Raw genomic sequence first — 19,139 nt, 5'->3', positions numbered from 1 at the left:
ATTTTTTCTCCAGATACTGGCTTTGGATAAAGTAGCATAAAAATTAATTTTCCCCTCCTCCATTTTGTCATTCTTTCTGAGCTTGGTAAGCTTCCTACAGTATTTACAGCAGTTTGTTTGCCAATATTTACTGGAGAGGATGGTAACAAACAAGACTTGCTGCTGTAGCAAAACACATGCATGGGTGTTAAGAAAGGTAAAATTTTTGTATCAAGGTTTCATTTTTGAAGGGTGTCAGTGAATTTTCTGTGAACTTTATTTCTTTCTAAGTTAAAAAAAAAAAAAGAAAAAAAAAGAGTAGGCAAGGGAAGGCTTATATTCTTAATCTTATAAAATTGATGCTTCCTGAGAGTTGATGTCTTGGATAAGACAAATACGAACAGAAAATTGTAATATAAGTTATTCTGTTAGCACTGGAATCTGCTGTGTAGCAATAAATTTGGTTTACCTTCTGGAAGAGAATTTTCATAATGTCAGAAACGGAATGGCTCAGGTGACTCAGTGCTACTCCATGAAAAAAAGCCTTATGCTGTCCTCCATCCACACTGTTGTGTGAATATTTGGAAAGAGAAGGGAAAGACTACACCCAATTTGTAGTCATAAGGTTCAATAATGAGCCTGTGTGCTGCACACCAGAAAGCCTGTACACTGATGTTAAGCTAGAACAGCTCTTGAAGCTGTATCGAGTCACACTGCAGCTGTTGCCCTTTGCTGCAGGAATCTACATGGTAGTTTCCCCAATACGTCACAAGGCCAACTCAGATCTATATATCCCTGCCCAGCAGCAGCAACAGAGCTTAGCCCCTTTTGCTTAATGAGTCTGATAATGTCTGTCCCAAGGAGAAGAAAAAGGGCATAGAAAACATTGTTTTTTCTTAATATCCTCACAAAGAGGTCAACCACAAAGGTAATCTTTTTCCTCCCTCTTTCTTCAGCTAGTTATATTGTTCCTCTCAACATCACTGCAAAAATATGTCGGCACTAGATACCATAAATAGGACGAAGCATCCTTAAGGAAAGATGTTTTCTGTATTGATACAACCTGTAGAAGAGTACTAGCAAAGTGATATGTATGTGTGTGTGGTATATGGTAGAGAGGATGGATTCTGCTCAATTCTTGTCCTCAGGGTCTTGCAGAAATTCTGAACAACTGGAGAAGTCTGTTTGAGGGCTGTTTTCCTTTATTCACTTCACCCTGCCTCACAACAGCAACCAAATAGAGCTTAAATATACTCTAAGCTGTTTTGCTGAATGAACAAAAATGTATCAGTACTTTTCTCCTTGTATGCTAGTGCTTAGGTTCTGACAGTAACAGCTAAGAAGCCTTTATACTTATTCCTTTTATTTTGCTTTCCTACTATAATGGATATATTCCTGGAAGGTTTTATTTTTTTCACATAACTTTCTACATCACTACTTTAGGCTGTAATTTCATTATCTGCTTTTTTTTTCAGTAACTTGGAACTTTTGATGAGTTATTTAGATGGTTTTAAGTTATAAATTCTACCCAAGATGTTTTAGTACATTAGGCCTTTAAAAGTGTAAATGATTTCTGTGTCAAGAACCAGAAGGATGAAAGGTGTAAAATGTCACACTTACGAGAAAAGTGGAACTTACAGATATGCATGTAATGATGAAAGGATTGACAGTTCTGACTTCTCTCAGCCAGATCTGTTAACTTCATCTGACACCAAAAAACTCCCATTAAATCAGCACAGAAAAGAACCAATATTGGCATTTGCACTTCATTCCTTAGGGTTATGAAATATCTACTGCATTAATGAACAGAGCAGCCAGAAGGTTTGCATTCCTTCATGGAGCTGTTGGCCTCTTCAGCCTGGAGAAGAGAAGGCTGCATGGAGACCTCATAGCAGCCTTCCAGTATCCGGGAGTAGAGAGAGGGCAAGAGGGACTCCTTCAAGGATGCTGAAGAGTGACTCTTCATCAGAGGCTGTAGTGATATAGGACAAGGGGTAATGGGTTTAAACTGAAACAGGTGAAGTTGAGGTTAGATATAAGGAAGAAGTTCTTTATGTGAGGGTGGTGAGGTGCTTGAACAGGTTGCCCAAAGAAGTGGTAAATGCTCCATCCCTGGCAGTGTTTAAGGTCAGGCTGGACAGAGCCTTGGGTGACATGGTCTAATGTGAGGCGTCCCTGCCCACAGCAGGGGGTTGGAACTGGATGATCTTAAGGTCCTTTCCAACCCAAATCATTCTATGATTCTATGATTTTCATAGCATGTTACTTTTTAGACAGGAGTTGGCTGTCCACTGTCTCTTCCTTGCTGTTGTAAATTTGGAAAACTTTATAGTTGTATTTAGGTTTACAGTCAGGATTGTTTATGCAGTAAAAGTACTTTCATACTATTCTCTGCCCCTCTTATAACCACCCTCATCCTTTTCTGATGGTCTGTTTGTGGTTTCTCTCTCCAGCTTCACAGAATTAAGTAAAAAGCTCTTTAAGCTTGACCAGTGCAATTTTGTGTTATTTTTTTTTTTTTTTTTATTTTTTTTCATTTGTTACTGAGGAAGAAAGTTGGCATTTCATGGAAATATGCATGCTGGTCATTGCACCTTTGAATAGATCTGTTGCCTGCTAGAGTATTGTTGAGATCTTAGCTTTGCCGTGAATGCTGATTTCAAAGATTTGGCTGACTTCTGTAGATCTCAAGCAAAATCTTCCTTCAGTCTGAGGAAAACATGGTGCTGGCTTTAGGATTTTTTTGGTTGGTACCAAGGAAGGTGGATAAAGGGGAGGAGGAATTTATCTCCCTGCCATGGTAAGCAAACTATTGCTTAAAGTGTTTCTGGACTAAAGAGTAGTCCTGAACTGGCTTTGTGTCTTGGGCTGTAATCGCCTATTAACTGCAATTCTGGTCTCATAATGTTATTTAACAGAGGACAGTTGTTCAGCAGCTTTAATCACATGTAATGTTGTACAATTAGCAGACTGTTCGACAAAGGCTTCAGCCTCAGCTTTTTTCTATACCATATAAAGCAGCAACACAATTTCCATTTCCTCCCTATGCATGAACTCAGCAATTCATTACAAAACAGCTACAAAGAGATGTCTAATAGCTAAGAAACATGTCTGATCCAGAGAAACAAAATGATGTGTCTTAGCTCTGTTAGGAAGACAAAGTACAGACTACCGCACTGAGAATGGCTTGTGGGCCCCTGACAGCCTCCAGAATGAAACTGGACACGTCACTTTTCACCTCTGTTTTTCTCACATACTTTCAGGTGTCTCTGTCAAGACTGCAAACTCCTTAAGGCACTGACTGCTTCTCTGTGATGTTTGTGCCGTGCTTAGCCGCAACATCCTTGTCTTGGTTGGACTCTTTACTTCACACCAGTAGATAGATACTGCTGGATGTTACTGTGCTCCTTATTGTACTGATGGACTTTGATTTTTTGGAAATTCAGGCAAACGTTTAATGGTATCCCTGGAAAAACAGGTTAAACCAAACCCCAAGTAACTCCTGCACACTCCAAGGTTAAGACCCGCAGAATGTGGGGAAGGGTTGATTTGGATCTATCTCAAGAGTCTAAGTTGGGCCACTTTGGACTCTTCTGATTTGAGATGGTACCAGGAGATGGAATTAAGTATCTTTACCTTCTTGGAACAGACATCATGTCATAAATTATTTCAGCACTAGAACAAAGTTTCAGAGGGTTTGTTACTTTCTTCATCACCTGACATTATTTATTTATTACTTGTAAAAAAAACCTGTAAAATGAAAACAGGTTATAGGGAAGTTGAAAAAGAAGGGCTGTGCTTGGCACACTGCAGACAAAAAGACATTTTAGACAATTTTATTACAATGACCACTTTTGCACCGTGGAGTGGTACAAAAGCTGGGCACTTCTGTTACCTCTCGCCAGGCAGTAAAGAGACGGCAAGGTCTTGATCTGAGATGAGAAGGTGGGGTAAAGGACTGTCGGCAGGAAGGCAGGGAGCTCGGAACAAGCTGTAACACCTCTCCCAGCGCTACCCGCCGCGAGTTCAAAGAAAACCGCCTCAACTTCTCAGGACCTGACGCAAAGGCCGGGGCGGCCCGGCCGGCTCCTGGAGGGGGAGCGATCACGGCGATGGCCCGGGGGACACTGCAGCCACTGCCCGGTGGCAGCTCGCCCCCACCACGCTTACCGGAGCAGCGGTCGCATCACCCCCGCTCCCGCTGGGCCGTAAAGCCTCCGCCACCTCTATGCGACGGGGGTCTGCGCACCCGTTTCGTTCCCCCCCTCCCAGCCTTTGCTGTTGTTTTTAAGCTGGGGAAGATGTATCTGTTGAAGCACAGGGAAGGGGCGGAAGAGGTGTGTGCGCCTCGGGAGCTGCCGGTGCCGCCGGTACCGCGGCTGCACCTTCAGAGGGGAGGAAGCTCTCCCGCCCTCCACACGCCGCTGAGGGACGGGCGGAGGGACGGATCCAAACGGACCGAGGGGCGGGGGGCGTCACAGCGAGCGGGCAGGCGGCTGTGAGAAGAGATGACAATTAGCCTTTAAAAATGGCTGCTTGGAAGCTGTCAGCTGGGACACGGAGCGGCTGTTAACCCTCCTCTCCCACCTTCCTCCCGCCTCCTTTCCCTGCAGGGAGAGGAGATAAGAGCTCCTCCGCCCCACTAGCCCCCCCGCTCCGCTCCGCCGGTGCGGGATGCCGTAGCGGCCCCACGGCCCGGCCGCCCTCACTTCTCATCTGATTGAGTGGCGAGAGGCCGGCGGCGGCCCCCGCCTCCCGCGCTCCTCCTCGCTGCCGCCTGCGTGTGTGCCGCGGGCAGAGGGACTACAAAGGAGAAGGGGGAGCCGGGGGGGCTACATGATCGAGGGCGGTGTGTGCACGCCGGTGGGGGGCATATCTGGCGAGGAGAAAACACAAGGTCAGGAGCCAGTTCTCCTTCTCCTCCTCCTCCATGGAAGAAGACGGGAGCGATGAGCCCTGAGGAGGACGACGAAGAGAAGGAGCGGATGGCTGAGGGCTGCCGGGCTTCCCCTCAGGAGTGAAGGGGCGCGGAGTGCTGAAGGGGCCGGAGGAGGCAGCGCTGGGGTCGGGAGGGAAGGAGGGAGGAGAGGAAGGCGAGAAGGAAGCGGGGGGTTTGAATCTCCGCGGCTGGATTATTTCCCCTGAGGGGAAGCTGCCCCTGCCCGGGGAGCGCGGGCGGTGCTGCCATCGCTGCCTGCCGCCGGCCGCGCCTCGGCCCATGGCCCCAGCGGCGGAGATGGACCCGGGCAGAGCGGGAGCAGTCCCCGCGCCCCGCGGTGCCGGGAGACCGTTCCCTGCCTCCTGCTGCTGCTGCTTCTCCTCGCTCCTGGATGTGAACAGCTGGCTGCTCTTCTACGGCTTCTTGTACCTGGCCATCTATGCCCAGGTGTCCCAGTCCAAGTCCTGCGACAAGATCTCCTGTTTCTCGGGTCATTGTGTCAATTCCACCTGTGTCTGCGACCAGGGCTGGGTGGGAGACCAGTGCCAACACTGCCAGGGCAGGTTCAAGTAAGTCTGCTTATTACGATTCCCTTTTCCTCCTCCCTACACCTATTCCCTGGCGGTTTTACTTGCCTGCTTGTTTTCTTTTTGCTTGGGTCTGCTATGATTTTGTTCATGTGTGGTGGAAGTATGTGATAGAAGTTAAGGATGGAATAGGCTCCTCCACTTCATGGTCCCTCCCTCTAGGAACACACAGGACGCAGTCCTCTGGAGGAAAACTCTACCGGCTGACTTACTGCTGAAAATAGGCTGCTCCACTTGGTGGGAACTGAGAGATAAGAAGAAATCGGCCTAAAGCGGTGTCGCTGCTGTCCCTTCTGGAAGTGTCATGGAAGTGACATGTGCACTTCGTGGGGCTGCCCAGGGAGCAGAAAATGTTGGTGGATCTCAATGACCTCTTCCTTCTGGAAGGTGCAAGTGTTTTGCTCATTCCAGTGTTCTTTTCAAGTGTGTTAGCTAAGTGGGCACTCGTCAGGCACGTTCAGGATAACATAAACATGACTTAGTGAAACATACATCCCTTCTGACAAGGTTTGCTAGAGAGGTGAGAGTGATAAATGTAAACCAATAACATATTTTTGCAAAGGAATGAGTGGTGAATGGAGCTAGAACTGTCTTCTCATTCTTAAAAGTGGATGTGATGCCGGCTCATTGATCAGTGAGAAGGCAGCGCACCCTGACACTTGCTTTTCTACATGTAGTGGAAAAGAAGACTTAATTTATAGGGCTGTCACTTCCCCCCGCCCCCTTTGGTATCAGTATAAAGACTGGCTGTGAAGGATACTGTTTGCTGTTATTTCGCTATATAACCTTGGACAGGACATCTCATTTCATCCTCTTGTAAAACACCTCTTAAAAGCAGATCTTTTGATTAAGTATATTGACACATATAGCTGGAAAATGTTCTAATATTTAGCTATTAACAACACAATGGTGAGGCTGTGTCTTGGAGAAATTAAATTCTGTCTTTGGAAAGTAGTAGGTTGAAAGTATCAATAGTCTATTTTAAATTGTGTTTTAAGTTCAGGCTCCTCTGTGGAGTACTAGAATTAAGCTACAGAATTTACATCGCTTTTAAACCTTTAATCGAGGTTACTCATTCCTAAATAAAAGTAAATCCAGTAACTTGTTAGCTGGGGAAGTTAAGGAGTAGCTGGAGTCAGACACGTTGGCTGAAGTAATGTACATGCTGTGTAGGAAGAAACAATTCACTGGTATTTGGTGGATGTCCTGGGTTCAGCTGTAGCAGTTATTTTTCTCCTTCCTAGGATTATTCAGTCAGTGCCATTAGAACTGAGTTACAAAGATAATAGAAGGCAAATCGAATACATCTTTTCTGCATATGAATTTGGAAATAAGATTTTAAAGCTGGTCATTTGTTGCCTCTGTGTGTTGAGGATTTAGGGTCTGTCCTACTCTGTGTTGTGGAACAATGGGCTAATTGCAGAGGAATTGAGAGTGAGGAGAGGAGGCCCAGGTGAATCTTCTTTGTGTGTGAGGATCTGCAGGAGACAGGCTGGCAGAGCTATTATTCCCTTGCTTTAAAGAGATTAGTTCTATCCTTTGTCTTGATGCCACTCACAACAGACCCTGATAGTTCAAGGGCTGAAGCAGATTTTCATTTCTTAAATTTAAAAGCTTGTTCTGAATTAGTATGTCTTCTAAATGGTTACTGGAGCCTTTATCCAGTCGTTACAGGTATTTGCTTGATTGTCTGTTAAAACATTTATGTTTCTTTACGTTGGTTGTATTCGTGGAGTGAGGAGGCACTGTGGTTCCGTTTTTTCAGTTCTGGTAGAAAGTTAATAATCCATCCCCACCTAGAGGAAGTTCTGCCTGAATGTTGTTGAAAGAGCATCTCTTCTGAGCTGAGCCAACACATGGGTTAATTGCTGTGCCCTTAGGAGTTTTGGTGAAATCAAAATAGATTTCTCATTAACTCCTCTACATTCTTTCATGCTTAGCTTTAGAAATGACAGTGATGTTTCTTTGTGATTATTATCTTGGAAGTAAGGTGTTTGTATGTTGGAGACCTATTTTTTTACTGTTGACACTTTAATAGTGCTGTCTTTGATAGCTCATCTTTAATCTTTATTCTTGGAAGCAAAATATACTCTGCAATGAAAATAAGCGTTCTAAGATTTAAAGGATTTCAAGCCCTGTGAGTTGGGGATGGCATGAAATACATTAAGGTGTATTGCAATGCAAGTAACAACTCAGAGCGGTTGTATTTTGAATCCTGAAAATTCAGATGGGTTTTGAATGGGTGATGAGTCAAGTCTGTATTTGCAACTGAAGAGCTGGAAAAGCATGTTAGTCTGCCTGATGGTCGGGAGATTGAAGACCTTTCTGACTTCTGTGGCACTTGATGGTTTGACTTAATATCGTGGAACATTTGCATGTTGTTTCCATTTGTCTGTGAAGCCAGTATCTGCTTTATGCATCAGTAGCTGTGCACTTTTGCAGCAGTGGTACTTTCATTTGACAAGCTGGATGTATATCACGTTTGCAGCAGTTGCTTCTGCCAGGAAGAATTATTATGAAGAACGTTTCAGAATGACATGAAGTTTGAACAGTGTTTGGCTATTATAACTGCATTAACAATTCTGGGTTGTAGAAACAATCTATACAAATGCTAATAGAAACTTGTGTGTTATTCTGAACATTTATGTCGTTTTAAAGTTTCAGCATCCCGAAGTGTCCCGGTGCTACTTTGTTATGCAAGATTAAAATTGAGCTTTTAATGACCCAAATTGGGTGTGCGTAAAACCTGTTTTCTGTCACTAGACTTACTTGAGAAAACAGATTTTTAAGGGTAGGCTTAAATAACTGGAAAATAAGTATTTTTATTCATATATGTGAAGTATGGTTATTTTTGCTCTGTGGTGGAATAAGTGACTTGCATTAGCCAGCATCAAAAACACTGTCATAAGAGAAGCACTCTACCGAGAGGTAGCTTCAAACCATTAATTCTTTGTTGAGAGATGTATAGTATTTCTGGCTTTGTTTTATTTCTTTTTATTGACTGAGAAATAACATAGCAGAGAAACATCAAAAATAATTGATCAATCTTAGTAAGCAGGTGTCAAAATTAATTGACAATACTATAGTAACCTTGCCTTTTCCTCTAGGAGAGCTACAGAGCAAGTAGACTGCTTTGTAAATGTTGCTCTGGACTGGATGAAAGAAGGGTGGATGGGGGATTCTCTAGCAGTATTTTATTATTCTTATTTATTAACTTTTATGATTCCTCCTTGTACTGTGAAGCATGTGGTAACCCATTATGTAAATGGAAATGTTGTTACTCTTGCCCCATTGCATTCCCATCCTTGTCAGTAGCTTTTCAGAATGGTCAAGGCCTCATCTCTACTTGGCAGTAAATAATTTTACATCTGTTCAGGATGGTATCTGAATGCAGTTCTGACTTATTTCCTTCTCTCTTGAACTTCCTCCTTCCCCTTTCCCTTCTGCTCTGACAGAATGCAAAAACTAAAATAGAAAAGGGAAATTTAGTTATAAAAGGGGGGGGGGGGGAAGAAATTATCTGTGCATGCCTGCAAGAGACAGGGGAAATACAGGAAGGCCAAAAAGTGAGCAGGTTCTGTTTTTGTAACAGGCAGCTTCAAACAGCACAGTTCGCAAGAAGTAAACAAATTCAAAAGCATAAAAGCAGTGTCCAGTTTTATTCTGATAAACTGATTTATTAGAGCAAATTAAGCTTTTAATGCTACATCTGCTGCTCTTCCCCTATCCTATACCTTTGAATTTGTTGGTCAGTTACAGTTTTCATAATGGTATAAGTACAGGCAGAAGGGAGAGGGAAAGGATGCCCCGATCAGTTGTGAGACTCCAGGGAATTTAGGGAAACAAACACTATGAATGGTCCAACTGAAGGAAAAGCTGCAGTCACAGTGTTTACGTATTTAGATGTCAAAGTCAACCAACCTTGAGATGCAGCACAACAGGAATATAGGCTTTTGCTGCTCAAAGAATGACTTGGGCAAAGAAGTTACTTTCAGTTTGGAGCAAAAAGTTACCCATTTCTCCACCTCTGCTTTGTATGTTAGTGTGTGGAAGAACATGAGAGAAAATGTTGTGCATGCGGCTATTCTTCCTTTCAACCTTTTGAGTAGTTAAATGACTGGAAATCTCTAGTCTTCTAAAATGCTGTCTTTAAAAGAAGTAGGTTGTCTTCAGATGGTTACTGTTGCTTATTTGATAAGTGATAAGTCCCAGTTGACATATGTAATGAGCAAATTGTACAGGATAGGTGAGCATCTTTGGGTACCTAAACTTCGGTTCATCTGCTTTGCCTAGTACTAGGTTTTAAGTTGTTTTTCAGAAAGAGTAAGAGCAAATTGATATGTTTGATTATTAACTCTTGTCTCCAGATGTTCTTGTAGCACTTGTAAATTACCTCCTGCATGTTCTCCTTGATTTCTAGAGCTCCTACAAAATACTCCGTGTTCCTAAAGGACAGAATAATTTTTCAGTACAAGAACCTTCACAATTGAAATGTCAAAAGGGTATCAAATTTTATTATTTCAGGCAAAACCCTTATTTCCATCTGAAACTGAATTCTGCTGTTTGTGGAATGACTCACACAAGCAAAATTGCATGTTGTAAATGAACAATAATGCTGTGTAAGAAGTGATCTTTAGAGAAAAGATAGTTCTAGATGCAGCCAGTTGAAGTTCATGCTGCTGTAAAAAGGAGTGACTTTATCCTTCATGCTCCTCATTGATTATATGCTTTTGCTTCTTATGTAAGCATTAATATTCCTGCTGAGAATTGAAAAGTGTCAACAGGAACATACCTCCCTACCTCTGAGCCAATTCTTTTTTTCTTTAAGTCAGATGAGTTTCCTGATGTTACTTCACTCTTGCTGACCCAAAGGGGGTTGCAGGAATGAGCAGGTGTTGAGAAAACCGTCCCTTTTGGAAGTGGAACACACTTAGACTGCCTTAACTTTAATGCGAAATAACATCACTATTAAACTAGTGGAACTTCCATTATAGGGGGTGAAATCCTGAGTCAGTTTATGAGTTGCAAATCTGCCTTTGTCATCAGCGTGGCCTTCATCTGATCTGAGTTGAACTCATGGTTTAGAGAGGCATCCACCATGTCTGAAAACACTTGGATTCACTGAAAGGCCATTACAGATTTTCAGGATTCTGCCATTGGTTAGGTATCCTCACCGTTTTCTGTAACCATCAAAACCAAATGAATAATCCCCCTCATCCAGAAAATCTACCCTACATTATTTTTTTTCTGTTGTCACCCTGTTTTCTCATGTTTTCAGTCAGGCCTTTAGTATGTCAGGTCTGTGTTCTTGTAGGTACTTATAAGGAGGGGTGTTCCTTAAGTCATCTCAACATAAACCAAATTTTTTGATCCTTGATTGCCTTCTTCGTTTTCAGCTTTCCCGATTGCATCAGCATTATTGATCCATGAATGCCAGAACTGGATGCTTGTCTTTCGGTGATGGTTGTACTGGTGAAGTGTAGAAGCAAGAGTAACCCCTCCCCTGCTGCTTGATGTCCTGCTGCGTGCAGCTGCAGAGAGTGCTTCGAAGCTTAGCGCTGTGCTGGCAGCTCAGTCCATTATTTTCTGCCTCACAAGTATTCTGTTAGAGCTACTGCATGCTCAGTACTGAGTGATTGGTATGTGGCCCTGCTTTACTCAAACTGGGCTGTGAACTGAACTCAGCTTCTCCTATTTGGAGTGATGTTTAATTGTGGGGCTACAAACATGTGTCTGTGTTCTTTTAAAGTACCTCTCTTCCCCTCCCAAGTAGTAGATAAGTAATAACATGCAGAGTCCCTTCCCATGTGTAAGTCTGAGACCATCTATAGGACTGAATCCAAATGCAAGTTAGGCAAAGGGTTTGTGGATTCTGGAGTCTAGTTTGTTTGCAGACTAAGCATTTTACTTGATAAAATGTGGGAACTGATGGCTGATGACCCTGTAAGGCTTTCAGACAGCGCCTAAAGCTATAGGTGTGCAAAAAGCTTAGTTCTGTTAAGTGTATGCTGAAATATATTCAGGAATGATACATAAATGCCTACACTGGTTAAAGCATTTAATATTTGTTATGTATTACATTGGTAAATAAATAGTTTCATACTGTGTATCTCTTGCTTCCTTTAACTGAAAAGAAGGCGTGATGATCATATTTTGGAAAGCATTATCATATTTCATGTCATCTTTTAAAGATGAGTACGAGTAGTTTTTGAGAGATCAGTCTATCACACAGCACTAGAAATTGATTTAATTGTATCAAAATGTGGGCAGAAAAGGTAGGAGGTAACAGGAGATGCTACAGGAATATCCTTGGGATAGTCTTAAACATACTGAAGTGCTGGTGAAAAAGGGCTTTATGTAGTAGAGTTTTAAAAGAGTCAAAACCTCATACAATATTGAACAATAATTATCTGTGAGTGTCCATGTAATTTATTATTGGCTGTATGCTCTTGTCTTGAAAAACATCTTACAAAGTAGATGTAAGGAAGAATAAATGATACCTGAAAACAACGGCACTCCAGTTAACTGTAGCTGTTACCATTACTGAAGGAACAATAGTAGACTATAAGCAAAGGATGTATTTTCATGCGAGGTGGGGAACAGTGGGAATTTTCAAACTAGTATTATAAGTTGCCCTATATATTCTTAAAAGCCTAATGAGTGAATGTGGGAGTTGCATTGTTTTTAGAGCTCCTTGTGAAGTAGGACCCTGTTGAGGAATGATGGAGCTGAGCTCAATGCTGTCTGTTAGTGTTCATTCACAAGGTACAAGGTCTGCATTCAGCTTTGAAGTATCCTGCAGGCATAGAAAACTAAAGCTTCTTACACCTCTGAAAAGTAATTTAACCACCAGCTGTATAGAATAGTCTAGGGCAAACTCTCTAGAGAAAATGAATTCACTGTGAAATCTCTCCCAAAATTTAGAGTTTACCTCACTCATCTGGAAGAAATGGATTCCAAGACCTGTTTGAATCAGTGTTTTGTATTTTTTAGCTAAAGATGGAAATGTACTACTGCTGTCGTATGATGACAGAATACCTAGTTTATCTATGCTAATGATGGTTAGAAACAAGCTAATTGTAGAGTATTTCCAAGTTGTAAGCAGCACATGCCTGAGAACCACGATTTGAATAGGTAATTTTGAAGCCAGGATATTCTAGAATTACCTGGCAATGGAACAAGTAGTGAAGTACTTAAAAGATTGCATGCAGACACATAAAATGACAGTGTCCATGTTTTCTTATGGATTTCTTCCATAATTTATGTGCTTTCCTGTCTCATTTGTAAAAAGGAAATAGCACTTCCTGTAAGGTTGAAGACTTTAGGTGACTCAAGACCATAATGATGATGGACAGCTAATAAGCTAGGTCCAATTTTAGAAAATGTTTTTCTTCCTAGATCAGTACTATGGCATGAAGTAGTTGTCCACACTGGGCTGTATTATTTCAAGCAAATGAGTAAAATTGCTTCCTCGTTGGGTTAGGTGGACCTAAAACTTAGAAGCAGTCTGTATTGTTACAGAATATTTGAAGAATAAGTTGTTCTCTTATTCAAGAGAATCCTTGGAAAAAACGTACGTTGTCCTTCAACTGATAAGATTTTATTTGGGAAGGTGAGACCCCCAAAGACCTAACCCCGGTTAAATCTTGCAAACAAAATATTGTGATATGCTGTAGTACTTGAACAGTTGCTGCTCAACTTGCATGAATGTAGTGTTCTATATTAGTTATAACATTCCTGTATCAGTACCAAAGAACCGTGTATTCCTCATCTGTAGGATGATTGCATTATGTTATTACAGAATTGTGAGTCTGGATTCACAATCATGAAATGTAGGTTTTTATTATAGACATACACTTTTATATTCCCATGGTTTTGAGTGTTCAGCTTGTTTGCTGTTACACTGAAGGCTAGTACCTTGTCTTGAAAAAGTGGATCATGTTGAAAATGGAGACCAGTAACGAGTGGCGTCCCTCAGGGATTGGTGTTGGGACCGGTCTTGTTTAACATCTTCGTCACTGACATGGACAGTGGGATTGAGTGCGCCCTCAGCAAGTTTGCCGATGACACCAAGCTGTGTGGTTCGGTTGATACCCTGGAGGGAAGGAATGCCATCCAGAGGGACCTTGACGTGCTTGGGAGGTGGGCTGATGCCAACTTCATGAAGTTTAACCATGACAAGTGCAAGGTCCTACACCTGGGTGGGAGCAATCCCAGGCACAGCTACAGGTTGGGCAGAGAAGAGATTCAGAGCAGCCCTGCAGAGAAAGACTTGGGGGTGTTGGTTGATGAGAAAATGAACATGGGCCAGCAGTGTGCACTTGCAGCCCAGAAAGCCAACTGTATCCTGGGCTGCATCAAAAGGAGCGTGACCAGCAGGTCGAAGGAGGTGATCCTGCCCCTCTACTCTGCTCTCGTGAGACCTCACTTGGACTATTGTGTGCAGTTCTGGTGTCCTCAACATAAAGAGGACATGGAACTGTTGGAACAAGTCCAGAGGAGGGCCACGAGGATGATCAGGGGACTGGAGCACCTCCTGTATGAAGACAGGCTGAGGAAGTTGGGGCTGTTCAGCCTGGAGAAGAGAAGGCTGTGTGGAGACCTCATAGCAACCTTCCAGTATCTGAAGGGGGCATATAGGGATGCTGGGGAGGGACTCTTCATTAGGGACTGTAGTGATAGGACAAGGGGTAATGGGTTAAAACTTAAACAGGGGAAGTTTAGATTGGATATAAGGAGGACGTTCTTTCCTGTTAGGGTGGTGAGGCACTGGAATGGGTTGCCCAGGGAGGTTGTGAATGCTCCATCCCTGGCAGTGTTCAAGACCAGGTTGGACGAGGCCTTGGGTGGTATGATTTAGCGTAAGGTGTCCCTGCCCATGGCAGGGGGGTTGGAACTGGATGATCTTAAGGTCCTTTCCAACCCTAATTATTCTATTCTATGATTCTGTGTTATGTTACTATCAGGATGCAGGAGCTGGGACTGAAAAAGCAATCAGGAGTATCACAAAAGGACCAGATTTTAGCTGTATACATTACAGTTGTGGCAGCAGTGATTTTATCAAAAACCTGGGAGGAGAACTGGGGTAATAATGTCTTTAAATGTTGGTACACTTGTGTAAAGGAATAGTTGATACTTGTGGCTTTATTAGTAAGACTAAAATGTTGAATAATCCAACTGTAGGATAATTTGCGCCTTTACTTGTTCTTTGTTGAATCTATAGAGCAAGTGTTTGTATGTAAAAGTCTGTATTTCCCACAAAGAAAATCCCAACCAATAAACCAGACACAAAATAGCTCATGTTCATGTTTGTGTGTGCAAGCCCAGGTGATGAATGTACTTTGGAGGATAGTTGATAATCAAATGGACATGTGGTATATGCAAGATCTATTGAAGCAATTACGGGGAAGAGCAAAATGAACCGTGTTTTGTAGAAAAGATCAGTAGAGCTGCTCTAAGCAAGCTGTGTGCTTTTCTCCTATCAGCAGATCTCTTTTGTTTGCTAAGTCAACTGAGGCTTTTCTAAAGAGTAACTTAAAGCATTGAACAGGAGGAGGAAGGTGTTCTTCTTGAAAAATGACAAATAATGGACAAACAGCTGCTTTTGAAAACATACAAATTCATACTTAGAATCGTAGAATAGTTAGGGTTGGAAAGGACCTTAAGATCATCCAGTTCCAACCCCCCTGCTGTGTGCAGGACACCTTGCACTAAAACGTTTATATGCACGTTTGGAATATCATGTTAAGGTATCTGTGTTAAAATATTTCTGCAGATGTTTTCTAAAACCTAACACTGATAGAAATATCACATCCAGAACATTGATATTTAAAACTTCCCCCCCACCCCGGGTATTTTTAGCAGCGTAGCACTTTGTAGGAGTAACCTGTGAGCATCTATTTAAAAATCAAAATGACACAATTTTTCTAGAGCTTTTTAATTTCCAAATTGCTTACACTATTTTAGTGTTCATGGGGGAACCCCTGCACCTATGTTCAAGGAAGTACTTTACACACCTGTATTGTACTTTGTATAGTTGTACTTTGTATTTTTTATTGTAGTTAAGCACTAGATATCTAGTCATAACAATGACCTTGAAAAATAACCACTTGGGGTTTGAGCTGTTTTACATGTAAGAAACCTGAAGCTGTGTGGTTATGTAAGCTGACATAACAAATAAGCAAGTAAGTGACTGAATTGAAATGGAATCTTGGGAGTTTATACAATTTTCTGTAGTTCTGCACCAGTCCTCATTTTAGGAAGACTGAATTGTTTTCAAATTGTAAATTCTTTCTCTGCAAATAAACAGTATAGGTTGAAGTGCTTTGTTTTGACAAAGACCATTACTGTGTAACATAATCAGATATAAGAAAGTATATGAAGCTTGTTCAGTTATGGATGTATGGCTGAGGAGTTTTGTGTGATGGTATTTTAGACTGACTATTCCAAACATACTGTATGTCATGCAGTGAGTACATGGGGGCCTCTGTCAATGCAGGTGAAAATGCCAGTATAAGTTAGAGGTTGATGAATGCTTAAGAGGATTGATCTTGAAAGGTGTCCTTAAATGAGCCAGGGCATCAAAGGTTGACTGAGTTTGTAGTTGGTCTGTCTTGTTTTTAAGGGGGGAGGAAAGGACAGTGGGGATGCATGGGGGATCAAGCAAGCCAGACTGGATGGGGCTCGGAGCAACCTGATCTAGTGGAAGGTGTCCCTGCCTCTGACAAGGGGGGTGGAACTGCATGGTCTCTTAAGGTCACTTTCAACCCAAACCATTCTGTGATACTGAGTTCACAAAACCTGGTCATCAACAGGAGCACTGCTGGATGATTTTATTTTCTGTGCTTGAAGTGCACTTACTGCATTTGGGGCTTTTATACATTCAGAAATCTGTTCTTTAACATAAAACTCTGAGGTGAGAGGCAGCTGAATGTAAGCACAATATTCCTTTTAAGTTAGGTATTTCTTATTAGTTCAACCACATTTATGAGTAGCAATTGGACTGGAAAGCAGAGCCAGTGTATGTTAGAATGATGGAGGCTTGCAGTGTTGCCCTGCAATGGAATTTGAGAACATCTTTCTCTGAAATTCTGCTTGGCATTGTCTTGATAGTTTGAGGTCATGCTTGGTAAAGATATTAAAAAGTCTTACCTACTTTAACCTGTGGTTAAGTTCTTGCCTACTAAAGACATTCATTTAAAGAGTCCTAAGCAGTTCTTTGTCACATCACCTGGGTGTCTCTTCAAAGTTGCTATTTTTTTTTTTTAAATCATTCTGATAAATTGGACTTTTTATTCCCATCTGCCAGTAAAGACCACAGGAGATGAGGGACATGCTTCAACTCATTTTTAAATACAGCAGTTAAGCTTTAACCTTTTTTTGTCAGTGATGATCAAGGAAAGCGTTGTGCAATTATGTGATATTCTTGTTTATGTTGGAACTTTCTGATCTGCAAGTTTCCTTATTGTTGTTACGTAATTCACTGGGTATCGAGGTAAATTATTGTGCTTCAAGGCTGGGAGAATGACAAAACGAACATGTGCTAATTTTGGTGAGAATAAGCGTAGCCACACAAGATCTTCAGTAGAAGTACTCTTGTTGTTCTCATAGTTATGCCATTGCAGGCCTAGGCTTCAGTAATGTGGCTTACTCTGGTGCTGCCTGAAGGCATACTTGTTTTGAATAAAACAACGCTTTTTGATGAGGGAAGTTCTCAGATATCCTATGCTTAAAAATCTACAAATTATCAAGCAGCAGCAACTTTTTGGGTTTTCTTCCCTGCTGAGAACTCTCTCATGATTTTGAGTCTTTCACTCTTTCAATTTCTGTGTTCAGTGTTGTGTGGTGGGGTTTTTTTTTTTGGTTTGCTTACAGACCAGATATATTTAGGAAGCTTTTGGAGACAATGTCAACTTAAAACAAGTTATGCAGCCTCTTCTTCAGTATATCATGTATTGATGAAGTATACATGTTCTTATGACACAGTTTAAATGATAAGGTGCCTTTATTTTGTGCCTGTTCCTGTTTTTAAGCACAGCTGATCATCCTCGTTGAATTCTTTGTTCTTTGCTCATTACATCCTCATGGTACGATATACATGCCTTAGAGTTAAGAAGATGTTCTAGTCTAAAAGAATGTGTCATCACTTCCATATGAAAGTGGAAAATGCTGTTAAAAATCTGGATGGCAATGTCTGGGAGCTGCAGCCATGGCTCTGAAGGGAATTATAGGACTGAAGTTAGCAGGTTTGTGTGTAAGGCTGCTGCTGTGCAGAAAAAGTTGCACATTCCGGTGAATTTATGCCAGCATTATATGTTTCTAGTTGTGCAAGTGCTCAACAGGGTAAGCTTGTAATACTTTTCAGGGCACCTTTGTACTAGAATTCAGTGGCAACTTGGGTTACAGGCTGCATAAATCTGCTTGCTGCTGTGAATCTTAAGGCTGGATGTTTTTCATAACAGGTATGGGAGTTCTTGGTGATAATCTCTGTGTTTAAGATTCTCAGAAGGAATTTTCTCCCCTCACCCAATGTTGAATTTTACTTAGTCCAGATTCACTTGTCAGTGCTTTAGGGTTTTGTGTGCGTGTATGCTTTATGGCTCCTAAGTTATTTGCTCAGGCAGCAAAGATAAAATTGTATAGAATTTATATAATGAATTGTTGAAGACTGTATTTTCTTCTGGTACTTTTAGAATCAAGATTTTAGGGTGTTCTCCTATGATAAGAATGTCTTGATTATATGAACAGTTCTCATAGGTGTGATTTAATTACATTAGTGTTGCACTCAGAAGGAAAAATAATTATTAACAGCCTGTTTTTAGTTAGTGTTGTGGTTCCAAATATTTTCCTTGAGTTGGAGACATTTGAGGGAATGTTCTCCTTAAGCAAGTTTTATGCGTGTGAAGAAAGGGAAATGCTAACTTCTGTTCAAGCAGAAATCCCTATTCTCTTTTAAAATATGTTTAACTTATCCTTGACAGATTCTTCCTTAGGGAAAAAAAAAGAACAGTTTCTATTATGAAATCTCTGGGAGCTTTACTGTGTTTGGATGCAGAAAAGAAATTCAAATCTTACTCTGGAACAGAATGGGCATGTGAAAACCAAAGCAGTAACTGGACTATGGCATGTGACAGGGGGTTGGAACTAGATGATCTTAAGGTCCTTTCCTACCCCAACCATTCCATGATTTTATGTGACCATTGTTTTTGAGTAGTTGGTGTTTGAATTAATGCTGAAGAGAACAGAAGGAAAAACGTTCAGGGTGAATGTTCTGGCTTTTATTTGTTGTAGGGTATGTGCTGAAGGGTAGGAGAAGAAAATCTTTGAGAAAGTGTGGGGTTTTTGTACAACTAATATGAAATATGAATATTGGATTCCATGTCTAAGCCTGTTTCTGTTGCTTCGTTGAACTAATGCAACACCTTATTTTATTAATTCTCTTTCTGTTTGTAGTAAAATAGCAGTGTCTGCATTACTTGGTAGCGGTATATGCACGCCAGGAATGACTGAAGTTATCGGTGTCATGGGAGACACTTATTTCTCAGCTAATCTTTCTGTTGTTGGGCAGTAGGTGTAACTTGATGTTCTAGGAATCAAGCTACAGTCTTTTGTAGGGGTCCAAAAATGTTATCAAA

General features: G+C 41.6%; 1 protein-coding gene across 1 annotated transcript in view; it reads left to right on the top strand.

The window, feature by feature from the left end:
* The first annotated feature begins 4,420 nt into the window (after window positions 1-4,420).
* ATRNL1 (attractin like 1) overlaps window positions 4,421-19,139 on the top strand; it is a 507,305-nt gene continuing 492,586 nt past the window's right edge. The window contains exon 1 of the mRNA XM_061458665.1: window positions 4,421-5,487. Within this exon, the coding sequence (XP_061314649.1) occupies window positions 5,198-5,487 (290 nt within the window). The 5' untranslated portion in view covers window positions 4,421-5,197. The remainder of the gene's footprint in view (window positions 5,488-19,139) is intronic.

This window comes from Pezoporus flaviventris, unplaced genomic scaffold (assembly GCF_033815535.1).
Source record: "Pezoporus flaviventris isolate CSIRO_AGI_PZ_B2104156 unplaced genomic scaffold, CSIRO_AGI_Pfla_v1 ptg000029l, whole genome shotgun sequence".
In the NCBI taxonomy this organism is placed as follows: Eukaryota; Metazoa; Chordata; class Aves; order Psittaciformes; family Psittacidae; genus Pezoporus; species Pezoporus flaviventris.
The sequence above is the reverse complement of the archived record's forward strand: the minus strand, read 5'-3'. Positions and strand labels throughout refer to the sequence as shown.